This window comes from Carya illinoinensis, chromosome 13 (genome assembly GCF_018687715.1).
Source record: "Carya illinoinensis cultivar Pawnee chromosome 13, C.illinoinensisPawnee_v1, whole genome shotgun sequence".
NCBI lineage: Eukaryota > Viridiplantae > Streptophyta > Magnoliopsida > Fagales > Juglandaceae > Carya > Carya illinoinensis.
The window spans coordinates 399562-411913 of NC_056764.1; the positions used below are offsets into that span (position 1 = coordinate 399562).

At 37.2% G+C, this 12352-nt stretch overlaps 3 protein-coding genes across 5 annotated transcripts; 2 read left to right on the forward strand and 1 right to left on the reverse strand.

Annotated features, from left to right (window-relative positions):
* The first annotated feature begins 321 nt into the window (after positions 1-321).
* Positions 322-1875, forward strand: LOC122292111 (protein FAR-RED IMPAIRED RESPONSE 1-like). Its single transcript, XM_043100335.1, has 2 exons — positions 322-1206; positions 1366-1875. Exons 1-2 carry the CDS (start codon positions 322-324, stop codon positions 1873-1875), a joined length of 1395 nt encoding a protein of 464 aa, XP_042956269.1.
* Positions 1876-2121: 246 nt separating this feature from the next.
* Positions 2122-2776, forward strand: LOC122292112 (protein FAR1-RELATED SEQUENCE 3-like). The gene is made up of 2 exons (XM_043100336.1): positions 2122-2434; positions 2556-2776. The coding sequence occupies exons 1-2, from the start codon at positions 2122-2124 to the stop codon at positions 2774-2776; spliced, it is 534 nt and encodes a 177-aa protein (XP_042956270.1).
* Positions 2777-7733: 4957 nt separating this feature from the next.
* On the reverse strand, positions 7734-11887 carry LOC122291208 (protein gamma response 1). Of its 3 annotated transcripts, none has more exons than XM_043098850.1 (3): positions 11710-11887; positions 9108-10343; positions 7756-8815 (listed from the first exon to the last, which is right to left on the reverse strand). In XM_043098850.1, exons 2-3 carry the CDS (start codon positions 10339-10341, stop codon positions 8106-8108), a joined length of 1944 nt encoding a protein of 647 aa, XP_042954784.1. In that variant the 5' UTR covers positions 10342-10343; positions 11710-11887; the 3' UTR covers positions 7756-8105. The 3 variants fall into 3 exon arrangements, with proteins under 3 accessions (XP_042954785.1, XP_042954784.1, XP_042954783.1); XM_043098849.1 differs by having other exon boundaries at positions 9108-10348; positions 11710-11886; XM_043098851.1 differs by lacking the exon at positions 11710-11887 and having other exon boundaries at positions 7734-8815; positions 9108-10503.
* Positions 11888-12352: the final 465 nt, after the last annotated feature.

The following is a 12352-nucleotide window of genomic DNA, read 5'->3' on the forward strand; positions in this document are numbered from 1 at the left end:
AAGGTGTGGAAATTGATTAGTATATACTGTTATCATTTTATTGCACTTCAACTACCTCAGTGAGATTTAAGCTATAAAATTAACAAATAATCAGGTTAATGAACCAAGCTAGCATACTTTATTTGATGAAATCCCAATATTGTTATAAATGGAAACCAGAGAATTAGTTCCCTTTATTAATAGCAATAAAAATAAATGGAAACCTAAAACAACATTGATTATTTAGTTCTTGCAGTTTAGGTTTAAATTTTAAATAACTTATAATATTTATTTATTTTTCTTAAAGGGCAGCAAAACGCAAGTGTTCCATTTCAACCTGGGATGGAACCGGCAAGGCCATTTTTCACTACTAGCTCTGCGACCAGCGAAAGATTTGGTGAAGAAATTAGACCCGATTGTGATGAAATTGAAGCAGCATGTACTGTCGATATTGTTGATAAAGAATTTCGCCCAGATAGAGCAGATGATTTTGTAACTCAACCTGTTTCCCCCGGTACACCACATGTAGTCACATCGTCGGATGGTGGTGATGATATCATTGAGGAGCTGAAGTCAGGGATGGAGTTCAATACGTTTAAAGATCTGTTGGTCTATTATAAACAGTATGCAAAAAGTAGTGGGTTTGGGGTGATGACACAAAGGAGTGAGAGGGCTGATGATCAAAGTGTCAGATATGTCACCCTTGGTTGTGCACGTGGAGGGAATGCCCGGATTAAGAGTTCCAATCCGGCGAACCCACGTCCGACGGGCAAGACTAACTGTAAGGCCCGGATTAATGCACTAAGAATTGAGGGAAAGATGCGGTTGACAACAGTGAATAACGCACATAATCATGTAATCAGCCCACAGAAATCCCGCTTCTTTCAGTGTAATCGAGAAGTTAGTGAGACCGTTAAAAGAGTCCTAGACACAAATGACTTAGCTGGCATCCGAATGAACAAGAGTTACAGATCTCTCGTGGTTGGCGCAGGTGGCTTTGAGAATCTCCCATTTTTAGAAAAGGATTGTCGCAATTACATCGACAAAGCCCGACATCTGCGACTTGGTGCAGGTGGAGCTGGAGCACTTCGTGATTATTTTATGAGGATGCAGTTTAAGAATAACGGCTTTTTTGCGTTGATGGATTTAGACGATGACGGGCGGTTAAAAAATATTTTTTGGGCCGATCCACGTAGTCGGGCAGCCTATAAGTATTTTGGTGATGTCGTGACATTCGACACCACATATCTGACTAATAGGTATGGGATGCCCTTTGCACCATTTGTTGGTGTAAACCATCACGGGCAGTCGATTCTTTTGGGAGCTGGATTGATTTCCAGTGAGGACACGGCGACATTTACATGGCTGTTCCAAACCTGGTTGCAGTGTATGGATGGAATAGCTCCGAAGGCTATTATTACTGATCAAGACAGAGCAATGAAAAATGCCATTGCTATTGTCTTTCCTGAAGCGCGACATAGATTTTGCCTATGGCATATACTTAAGAAAGTCCCCGAGAAGCTTGGATCATATGCGACATACCGACTTGGGTTGAAAACAGAGCTGATGAAATGTGTGTATGACACACAGACGATTGAGGAGTTTGAAAATTGTTGGGCTGGGTTTATTAATACATACGACTTACATGAGAATGCATGGTTGACAAGTTTATACATTGAGCGTGAGCATTGGGTACCGGTTTTCCTGAAAGAGCACTTTTGGGCTGGAATGAGTACAACCCAGCGCAGCGAGAGTATGAATGCGTTTTTTGATGGTTATGTCCATTCAAAGAAAAACTTGAAAGAGTTTGTTGACCAGTTTGACAATGCATTGAAGAAAAAGATTGAAAATGAAAATCAGGCGGAATTCCAGTCATTCAGCGGCACCATTCCCTGAGTATCAAGATCTCTAATTGAAAAGAAATTTCAAGAGCTGTACACCAACAATAAATTTAAGGAAGTCCAACAGCAAGTAATCGGTCTGATTGATTTGGAAATATCAATACAGGCATCTAATGGTGTAAATAGGAGGTACTTGGTAGAAGATGAAGTCCGTATTCAGGAGTTCACAAAATAGGTTACATATTCAGTGGAGTTTACTGTGGATGACTGCAATGCCAAGTATTCATGTGGGTTATTTCAGATGAGAGGGATACTGTGTAGGCATATTTTGGCTGCATTCAAAGCTAATGGTATAAAGTCATTGCCAAACCAGTACATTTTAGATCGATGGAGGAAGGACATCAAGAGGAGATACACGTTGATCCGAAGTAGCTACGATGCAGGGGATCAGATTGCAAATGGTAATAGACACACAATCCTGTTGAATTTGTGTTATGAGATGATAGATTATGCGGTGGATTCAGATGAGCAATTTGAAGATGCAAAGAAAAGGATTGAGGAGATGACTGTTACATATCGTCAGAACCAGCGTCCCGTATCTACTACCCAAACAGGTTCGAGCTCGACGTACCTTTTCACTTGTGGATTTTCTCGAGTGAAAATTCTGCGTATTTTGGTCACAATTTGTATAATTATTCATTTTTGAACTATTTAACATCTCCTTACCATAAACAGGTTTGGAATCTGGATGTACGACAAGTGAGACTGCAGTTGGTGGGTCCCAACAAGTAAAGAGTCCACTTATTGTCAGAGGGAAAGGAAGACCCCCATCTCTTAGAAGAGCATCTAGGATGGAGATAGACATGAGGAAGCTTAAAGCCAAACAGAAGAAAATGCAAGTTGGAGGAAAGCGCAAACAGGTGCGTCGATTTGACCTATTTTGGGTGCAACAATAAATTGTAATAACTTATTGAGTTAGGGTTTCAGGTTAAGAAATGGCTTTATTTGGAACTTTTATTCATGTCGATGTTTTTTTTATTAATTGTTAGCGAGATGAGAGGGATACAGGATCCATGGGCACGCCCATGACTTTCTTTGATGAGAGGGATACAGCACCCATGCTCACTCGAAGGAATTTATTTGGGCCATCAGAAGTAGACCTCACCCATCCTGTTCAACTGCAGGTAGTAGAACATAGTGCACTTTTTGGCTACTAGTTTAATGCTTTATTAAAAGTATGAATCGTGATTAGAAAGTTTATGGTGGATACAGCAAGTTCTAGATCATTCTGTGGAGTTTAACAATATTGGAACCACACAACCTCATCCCATACTTTCCAGTCAAGAAAGTGTAAGCTTTGTGGATTTTTTTAATTTACATATCACTTGTAATATTTCCAAGAGATTGATCTGTTGGCTAACTTTTGTTGATCAGATATTTTTTGATTGGATGGACCACAACCGGAGCTCTTTGGGTGGAGATGGGTCACAAGAGTTTGACTAAACTGGTTCATGATGTGAGGACAGGATTTTCTGTCAATAATGTAATTATGAATGTGGATATCATTGTTCGATTTTTGGTCATTTTTTTTGTGTGGCAAGGAGTAGGTGATTTGCCAAAATCTAGTATAGAAATTTGTGTTAAAGGATGGAGATGGAAACAGTGGGTATAAACTGCAGTTTTAATTATGTCAATATTACAGGTCATGAAGAAATATTATCAGTGGATTATTTAGATGAGGTTATCTCAATTTAGATGAGGTACTGAAGATCTACCCAAACGGGGCAGTAGTAGGCAAAGTGGTTAAAAAATTCCGTTTAACAAGCAGCTGTGAATGACCCTTACTATTTGGTGTAGTAGTCGTGCTTGTTGGGCAGGTGTAGTAATCATGCTTGACACAAATATGCGTATATGTTTGATGCAGATGTGAATGGTAATATTTTGGTGCCTGAGTTTGTATCAACATATGACTTTTGATGGTGCGCTGTTGTATACACGGTTATGCCCGAATGCCATGATTGCAAATACACGGTCATTTGAATGTAAACGACACCACATATCTTGGTCATTTGAAGACTCCTAGTACTATGGAGATACGTTGAATTTGAAATCAATTTGAAATGCCAAAGATGTTTTACAATCTTCTAAACTGCTCAGTCCAAAAACAAACATAATAAACAGCTGGATCACCTCCATTACTTAGTCATAAATCAATTGCAGTTACAACCCAAATAGTCACAGGTTCAGTACACCTCACTACAACATTGATGTGAGGCCATAATGACCAACACGTTAATACATCAAAATTACCAATATTCCAGAAGTCTGAATGTTCTCCAAACATTCTTGGAGATCAACAGTACATAAAATGAGATACTAGTGGTTAAACAAATACAACCGGAGCTACATCAGTCGTAGCATTGGCCGAGATTCATACACAGACACTGGATACATCAAAATTACACCACAAACTATTACTAAAAAAAACCAAGTCAGGATTAATACATTGAAGACTCCCTTGTACTTCTTCTCCAATGCATTGAATTTGACTTGTTCGATGCGTAGCCGCTCATTAAGTACTCTGTCGTGCCTCCGTTCAGCTAACTCCAGCGTCAATTTACAACAACTGTTCTGCTCACTTTGAATATCAATCCACTCAAAAAAGTCACATTGTTTTTTCATCTTATAGTTTGGACAGTTGAAAAATCTTCTACCAAAAGAGTTCGCTTTTCCAGAAATCCTTAGCTTCGCTTGGGAGCCACAATAGCAAAGTAGTCTCTCCAAACTTGACCCGGACTGAGAAGCAGAACTCATTTGCTATCATGGATATTGTATGTAAACGACCCCACAGATCAGTATGTTATAAGTATATATAACATAAACTGGTTAAGAACTGAAAATCAAACAGTAGATATGTGCATGGGATAAGAAATATAAACTGCAGTTTGAGAATGCCATGAAAACAAATAATTCAAAGGAGTTTTTTCAAATCCCAAACAGGTTAAACAAAATGCATCTACAGAAATATCAATACACAAGTGTAAGCTGTTTTATCAAATCCCAACATGCATAAACAGAGAGATATAAGGGGAAATGCATAAATACACATCCAGGTATCACCATTTATCAAATCCCAATATGCATAAACAGAGAGATGTAAGGGGCAATACCAATACACAGAGAGAGATTATCAAAGCCCAAAATGTAAATACAGAGAGACATCACCATGGTTTATACATAAATAAACACAGAGAGATATTATCAAAGCCCAATATGCATAAACAGAGAGACATCACCATGGTTTATACATAAATACACACAGAGAGATATTATCATAGTCCAAAATGTAAATACAGAGAGACATCACCATGGTTTATACATAAATAAATACAGGGAGATATTATCAAAGCCCAATATGCATAAACAGAGAGACATCACCATGGTTTATACATAAATACACACAGAGAGATATTATCATAGCCCAAAATGTAAATACAGAGAGATATCACCATGGTTTATACATAAATACACATCCAGTGATATTATCAAAGCCCAATATGTAAATACAGAGAGATATCACCATGGTTTATACATAAATACACACAGAGAGATATTATCAAAGCCCAAATATGCATAAACAGAGAGACATCACCATGGATTATACATAACTACACATCCAGTGATATTATCAAAGCCCAATATGCATACAGTGATATTATCAAAGCCCAATATGTAAATACAGAGAGATATCACCATGGTTTATACATAAATACACAAAGAGAGATATTATCAAAGCCCAAATATGCATAAACAGAGAGACATCACCATGGATTATACATAACTACACATCCAGTGATATTATCAAAGCCCAATATGTAAATACAGAGAGATATCACCATGGTTTATACATAAATACACAAAGAGAGATATTATCAAAGCCCAAATATGCATAAACAGAGAGATGTAAGGGGAAATACATAAATACACTACGAGATTATTGCACAAATACAGTAATATAAAATTAGCAAATAACCTGGACAGCTTCTGGATAAAGGTTTAGGGTTAGATCTAGGCTGCTCAGAGTATTTTGGTTTCGGTCTTTGAGAAGAGTTAGGGAAATCGCGTTCGATTTGAGTTAGGGTTTTGCAAATGGTTAGGGTTAGGGTTAGGTTAGGGTAAGATCTGGGCTGGTTAGGGTTTGGGAAAAATTAGGGTTACGGTAAGATCTGGGCTGGGAAAAATTAGGGTTAGGGTTACATATTTTGTGGTTAGGGCTAGGGTTTTGCAAATGGGAGAACCTCGGTCATGGCTGACACTTCTCAGTCCGCCGGACTCAAGCTATCCTTCGGAGATCACGATGGACTCGAGAATCCGAAGGGACTGAATCAACAGAGGAGCGAAACGGAATGTGAGATATCACAGAGAGAGAGGGAGAAGTAGAGGGAAACGAGAGAATGGAAACGATTGAAGGCACACGAGAGAGAGAGAGAGAGAGAGAGAGAGAGAGAGAGAGAGAGAGAGAGAGAGAGAGAGAGAGAGAGAGAGAGAGAGAGAGAGAGAGAGAGCGAGAGGGAAAGGAGAGAAGGGACTGAATCGAGGGCAAACTGGAGAAGGAGAGAGAGAGTGAGAGGGAAATGAGAGGAGGGCGGCGAACTGGAGAAGGAGAGAGAGAGCGAGAGGGAAATGAGAGAAGGGGGTGAATCGAGAGGGAAAACAGCTTTGTGGGGTCAAAACGGTGCGTCTTCGATTTAATCCACGTGGCCGAGCCGCTTACAAGCCGTTTACTCAAAACGACTGCATCCAGAGTTTCTCTTTGGACAATGATACCCTTCCAACCAATTTACAATTAAGATAATAAAATTATTTTACAATTACATCAGTTTATAACTAATAAAACTGATAAAATTATTTCTATTTTATCATTTTATTTTAAATATTTTTTTAACATCTTTAACTAATAAAAAAAATTTAAAAATACATATAACTTTACTAATAATTATTTTTTTAACTACTAAGTAAAAAAATTAAATGAAAATAAATAAAATATTTTAACGATAATTTTAAAAAATAATATTGAGAAAGTTAAAGTCGTATTTTATTTTATAAAATTATAAAAACTAATTTACATAATTATTTATTAATTTTTTAAACTCTTTTAATACCTAAGTTGTGAACTGGTAGTAAACTAGTTGCAAGACTATCATTATTCTTAAGACATTGTTTGGTTAACCAAAACTAAAAAACTCATCTCATCTCAATTTATTATTACAACTTTTTTAAATTCTCATATAAAATATAATAAACAATTTAACTTTTTGGGCCCTTTTAACTAAATGAGCAAAGGTACCAAATTTTGCAGTATGCTATTTAGTCTGGAACCATGTTGAACTAGAGGCCCAACACACTGGAACACACTGGAACCCAAGAACCCAACAAGAAGTCCATTGACATATACCTCCACAAAGCCTACCATGTGAACCGAATCAAAGACAAATTACAGAATCCTACCTTGTTCTTCTTTAATAATTGGAGAGCTGTGTGTGTGTGTGTGTAACTGAGCATAAGATTTCTAAAGTCACAAGATTAGATAAATAATTCTAATTAATTAACCGAATCAGGAGTATACTAACATGATGGTTATCATAATTGATACGCGTGCCTAACATCCTTGCCCACTATTCGAATTCGATTCCAGTGAACACTAGCAACAAATTGAATCTGCATTCCATCAATCACATAGAAAATTTTGATTGGCTGAGAAATGTTAACATGGAAGTCACCACAAGATTTTCAACCTTCACCTGCTTAACAATTTAAAAAATTCTTTTGTTTTTCAATGTATGATCAAGGAACCTTGTGATATTGCACTGGACATTTTCATAGTAAAAGAATTTGACCACCCTCCACAGAAAGTAGGAGTTTTACACCTCAGACATTGTATAGAAAACTCTAACTACCCAATTTAGGAATCAAGTAATTTCTAAATTATTTGATTCTTTAGTATTGGCTATGCAATACATTTATCTCTTGACCAGAAAATATTTATTTGAAGAATAGGGAAAGTAACCGGGTACATGCCTGGATGATACAACAGAAGTTAAAATAATAAGAATATGCAGTTGAATGCAACTCAAAGCTATATGAGACTAAGGGTAAATTCTGGTGGATATTCTTGAAGGATCATTTTGAAACTATGGTTGTGTATGGTCCACCTTTTAGGTAGTGTTCCCTCTTTTGGTTCATACTGGACCAACAATGCTATGAAAAAACTTTAGCTCAAGAATGCTATGACATTTCAGATTCAAATCCAATATTCCAAAATCCTTCAGGGGTCATAGGAGGAGCATACTTATACCGATGCCTAGAAACACCTTCATGATGTTCGCAGCGGAAATTCCCTTGATTACCACTGGTGTCTGATCCCCCATCATCAGGTAGTACAGCATCATAAAACTTCTTACACTGCTTGCATTCAATTCCTTTCAAGTTTTCACGATCAGCTTTCTTTCTTACTGTTTCAACATATTTGAAACCTTTTCTTCCAGCCATTGGAACTGCCATCTGCTGCTTTTGTGGGCAGCATTCAACATTCATATCTTGTGTTTCATCATCTGAGTAGTCGAAATTCCCGTCTTTCTGAATAGGGACTGGAGAATCTCGAACTTGTTCCTTCATGGCTTTGTTCAAGTTTCCTCTGATGTTCTCTAAAGGAGTAGCAAGAAAATCGTCATATGGTTCAGGCCCACCTTGGCATTGACCTGACCTTGTATCTCTCCAACGAGATGCTGGCCTTTTTGAACCAGCTACTGGGGCAGATCTTACATTGGACAGATATGGTGCAACAGGGAAACAGGAAGCTGGAGAGCCAGAGCTCATGGGTTCAACTAATTTGGCTCCTTTCTCATCCTCCGAGCTTCCACTAAAACAATTGTCGTACATCACTTTATTTGTGTCACAAGGAGCTACAAAAGTGTCTAAAACTTTGTTTGCAGGATCTACAATACCAGACAATAGACGCATTTAGAAAGAATGATGCCAGCCATCCTAATATCTACACAATACCAGTCCACATCCATTGTAAATAATCATGTAAAGTGTGCCCATTAGATACTTCTAAGCTACAGTTGAAGTACCAGTAGATCAGCATCAAAATTCAGCAATCATATCTATGCAGCTATATATGCTTCATAATAGGATAAATAGAAGATATTTAGCAAAAAAGCATAAATAGAAGATAAAATTCAAAAGAGAAGCAAAAAATTGAAAGCACAGAAGTAAAAGTCTTACCGCGGGAAGTTACTGAAACCTGATTATGCCTCAACGAATCACTTTGGGGGAGCATATTCTCCGGGGTAAGACCAAACCTCAAGCAGAGGAAGTTGTATTGAGATTTCAGCTTTTTGTAAGAATTAATATTTTCCATTCTTCTCTTCTTCTCAGCCAGTAACTCAGAGGTTTTCTTGTCAATTTGTTGAAGTAACTTTTTATATGAATCCCTTCCTTCTGCCACCTCACTGCTCTTTCCTCTAAGACTTACCTGCAACTCATTAATTTTCCCTTCTAAAACGGTTACTTTGGCCAGAAGCAGCTTCTTCTCTTTCTCACACTCCTGCAACTGCTGTTTGTTCTTTGACATTTCCGTGTTATTCAAATCAATTTGTTGAAGTAATTGGTTTTGTAATTTTCTTCCCTCCTCAACTTCACAAGTCTTTTTTTCAAGTTCCTCTTGAAGTTTACTAGCATTATCCTCCAAACATTCCAATTTGCTCATAAGTGATTTTTTCTCTTTTCCATTATCAGTCAGTTTCTGTTCATTAGCCAGAATTTCCGAGCCAAGTGACGCAATCTTTTTGAATAAATTTTCTTGCAACTCCTTTCCCTCTGCTACTTTCTCAGTCTTTCTTCTAAGCTCCTCTTGGAGCTCATCAACTTTTTCCTGAAGCCTAGCCACTTCAGAAAGAAGCTCATTTGTCTTTTCTTCATACTCTTTCAGCTGTTTTCCTACATGTACGATAGCAGATGCTTTCGATTGAACCAATTGGAGTAATCTATTTTGCAATTCCATTCCCTCATCAATCTCCACAGATGACTTCTTAAGCTTCCACTCTAGCTCATCAATCTTGAGTTGTTGACTTTTTACTTCGGCAAGTAACTGGTTTGTCTTCCCTTCACGGTCCTTTGATGGCTTTTCCATCTCAAGCTTTAGAGCTTGGTTCTCTTCAAGGGCTGCTAGCTTTTCAAGTTGCAGACTTTCTATTTGGAGTTTGAGATTATTTTCTCTCTCTTTGAATGCATCTTCTGCTGCTTTCTTGGCATCGGAATAAATTTTCTGAAGGCTTTTAGATTTTGATTGGAAATTAGGGAAGAGCTGACTGCAGAAAATATATTCTATCTGAGAAATCCTGTCTTTTGCTTCCTGAATCGTGGCAACAAGAATGGTACTGAGGCCCGAGACATACTTTGCATCATCACAATCAGTGGGATTCCCCAGGTTGGAAGACTTTTGAAGGTGCCTTTCCATCTCTGGACTAATGAATAATTGACAGTACAGCAGAAAATTGAGAGTGAGATTCATAAAGATATCATAAGCATTGGCCTCAGATAGCCAATTATTACCAACCAAAAACAGATTCTCCAAGAGAACTTTAAGCAGGCAAAATCCCCAGTAAGGCAAAAAAACAAAAGTTTCCTATTTCCCCCTATTTCCCCAATGCTTTAAAATTCTACCTACTTATGAGGACTACGTGGTAAAAAAAAGCTTGTTCTAGAGATATTCATCAGATGCTTATGTGTCTCCATGCCATTGATTAGAACTCTGTTTAAACCAAATAGTCCAATCGACATACAAAGCTAAAGCCTGACTCGACCTCCAAACCTATTTTAATTAGCTTAATTGTCGTCCCTGATCAGGCAGATCCATCCATTTGAAAGAAACTCACTCTTAAATAACCATAACGAAACATTTCCTGTACTCGCAAAAGCTTTTTGAGTTGTTAGAGAGCCAGATAAATTAATAAATGCTAACTAATAATGCCAGACCTGCACTACCAAACCTATCTTATCTTCTCAATTTCCATCCTTGATCAAGTGGATCTATCCAGTTCGGACAAAATTATCTCTAAAACAGCAACAATGCACCATTTGCTATCCTTGCAAAATAAAAACTTGCATAATTTTAAGCTAATCAACATTTGGGATCACCCGATGACAGAGATAACATTCTTTTACGCTATTCAATTTGCGTACCGCTCTTTATACCAAATTTCTCTTGAAAAATCTAATCCTAACAAGTGAACTACATAAGCTGAGCAAAGCATAATATCATTATAAAATTCGGTAAAACGACTAGAAAATCCAAAGAAAGAATTATGTAGAATGCCATAGAAACCTTATATAACTACCTTTTATATTCCTTTTTAATAGTTTTGGTGCTAAAAGAAGGGAGCAAAGCTCAAGAAAAAAAACGCAATTTTTTAATTATAGATCTGTGAAACTCGAAACAAAGATACTTAAGATTAAATCTCAACATGGAACAGATATATTTCTTTGAGATTTTAAAAGAATTTCTTAGAATGGAAGGTAAAAAACACAAACTGAATTTTTGGTCGTATAAGAATCGATGGCGGAAAAATTGAGACCAATACGTATCGGAATTTATTAGAATTGAACCGACAAATCACATCCTAGCAAAACTCAAAATTGAGATCCATTTAAACCATTATCTTCTTTATTTTCCTCTCGTATCATAAAGAACCAAACAGGTGGAGGCGGTCAACGAAGCGAAGGAGCGAAGATGGAAAACGAGCGATAAATTTTAAAAAAAAAAAATGCAAAGAAACCCCCTTCCCCCCCGCTTGGGGGGGGGGGGGGGATGAGGAAGACTAAATACCTTACTGGAGCCGTAAAGACTGTTTGGGAACTGATCTTTGGAAATTTTTCTGGGAATGGGAAGGGAAGGACAGAGTGAGGGAGTGAGAGAGAATAGGAACGGAAGAAACAGTATTTTAGCGGGAAATATTCTTTTTAGAACAAAAAGCTTCGCCGGGAAGATTTATATTTCCCTGCGGTAGAGTCAAAATGTTATGTTATTACATCGAAACTTCCCGTAGTAACTATATTAGTTAACCTTTAGCAAGGCGATATAGCTCGACTTTATTACTCCATATGGCGGCGTCATTAATACGTCTTCCAGTCACGCATTTGCAGTTTCCTAGGGTAGAGTCGTTACAACATGCTATAAGTTAGGTTCGGTCTTTTCTCAAATCTAAAATTTTTATATCGTCGTTATAATGTTTTTAAATAAACATATAAAATATAATAAATAATTTAATTTTTTTTTAATTTTAACGAACATCTATCAGGATGATTAAATAAAAAAAACTGTATTAGCAGTTATGATTTCGAAAATACACATGTTTTCTTCTTAAAAACTAGTATTCAAAATGTCAAGGAACAACACAGAGACGTATTTGGAAGACATCTAAACTGACAATATATAAAATGGCCGCTGAAGCAAGGACCCAAAGGCAAAG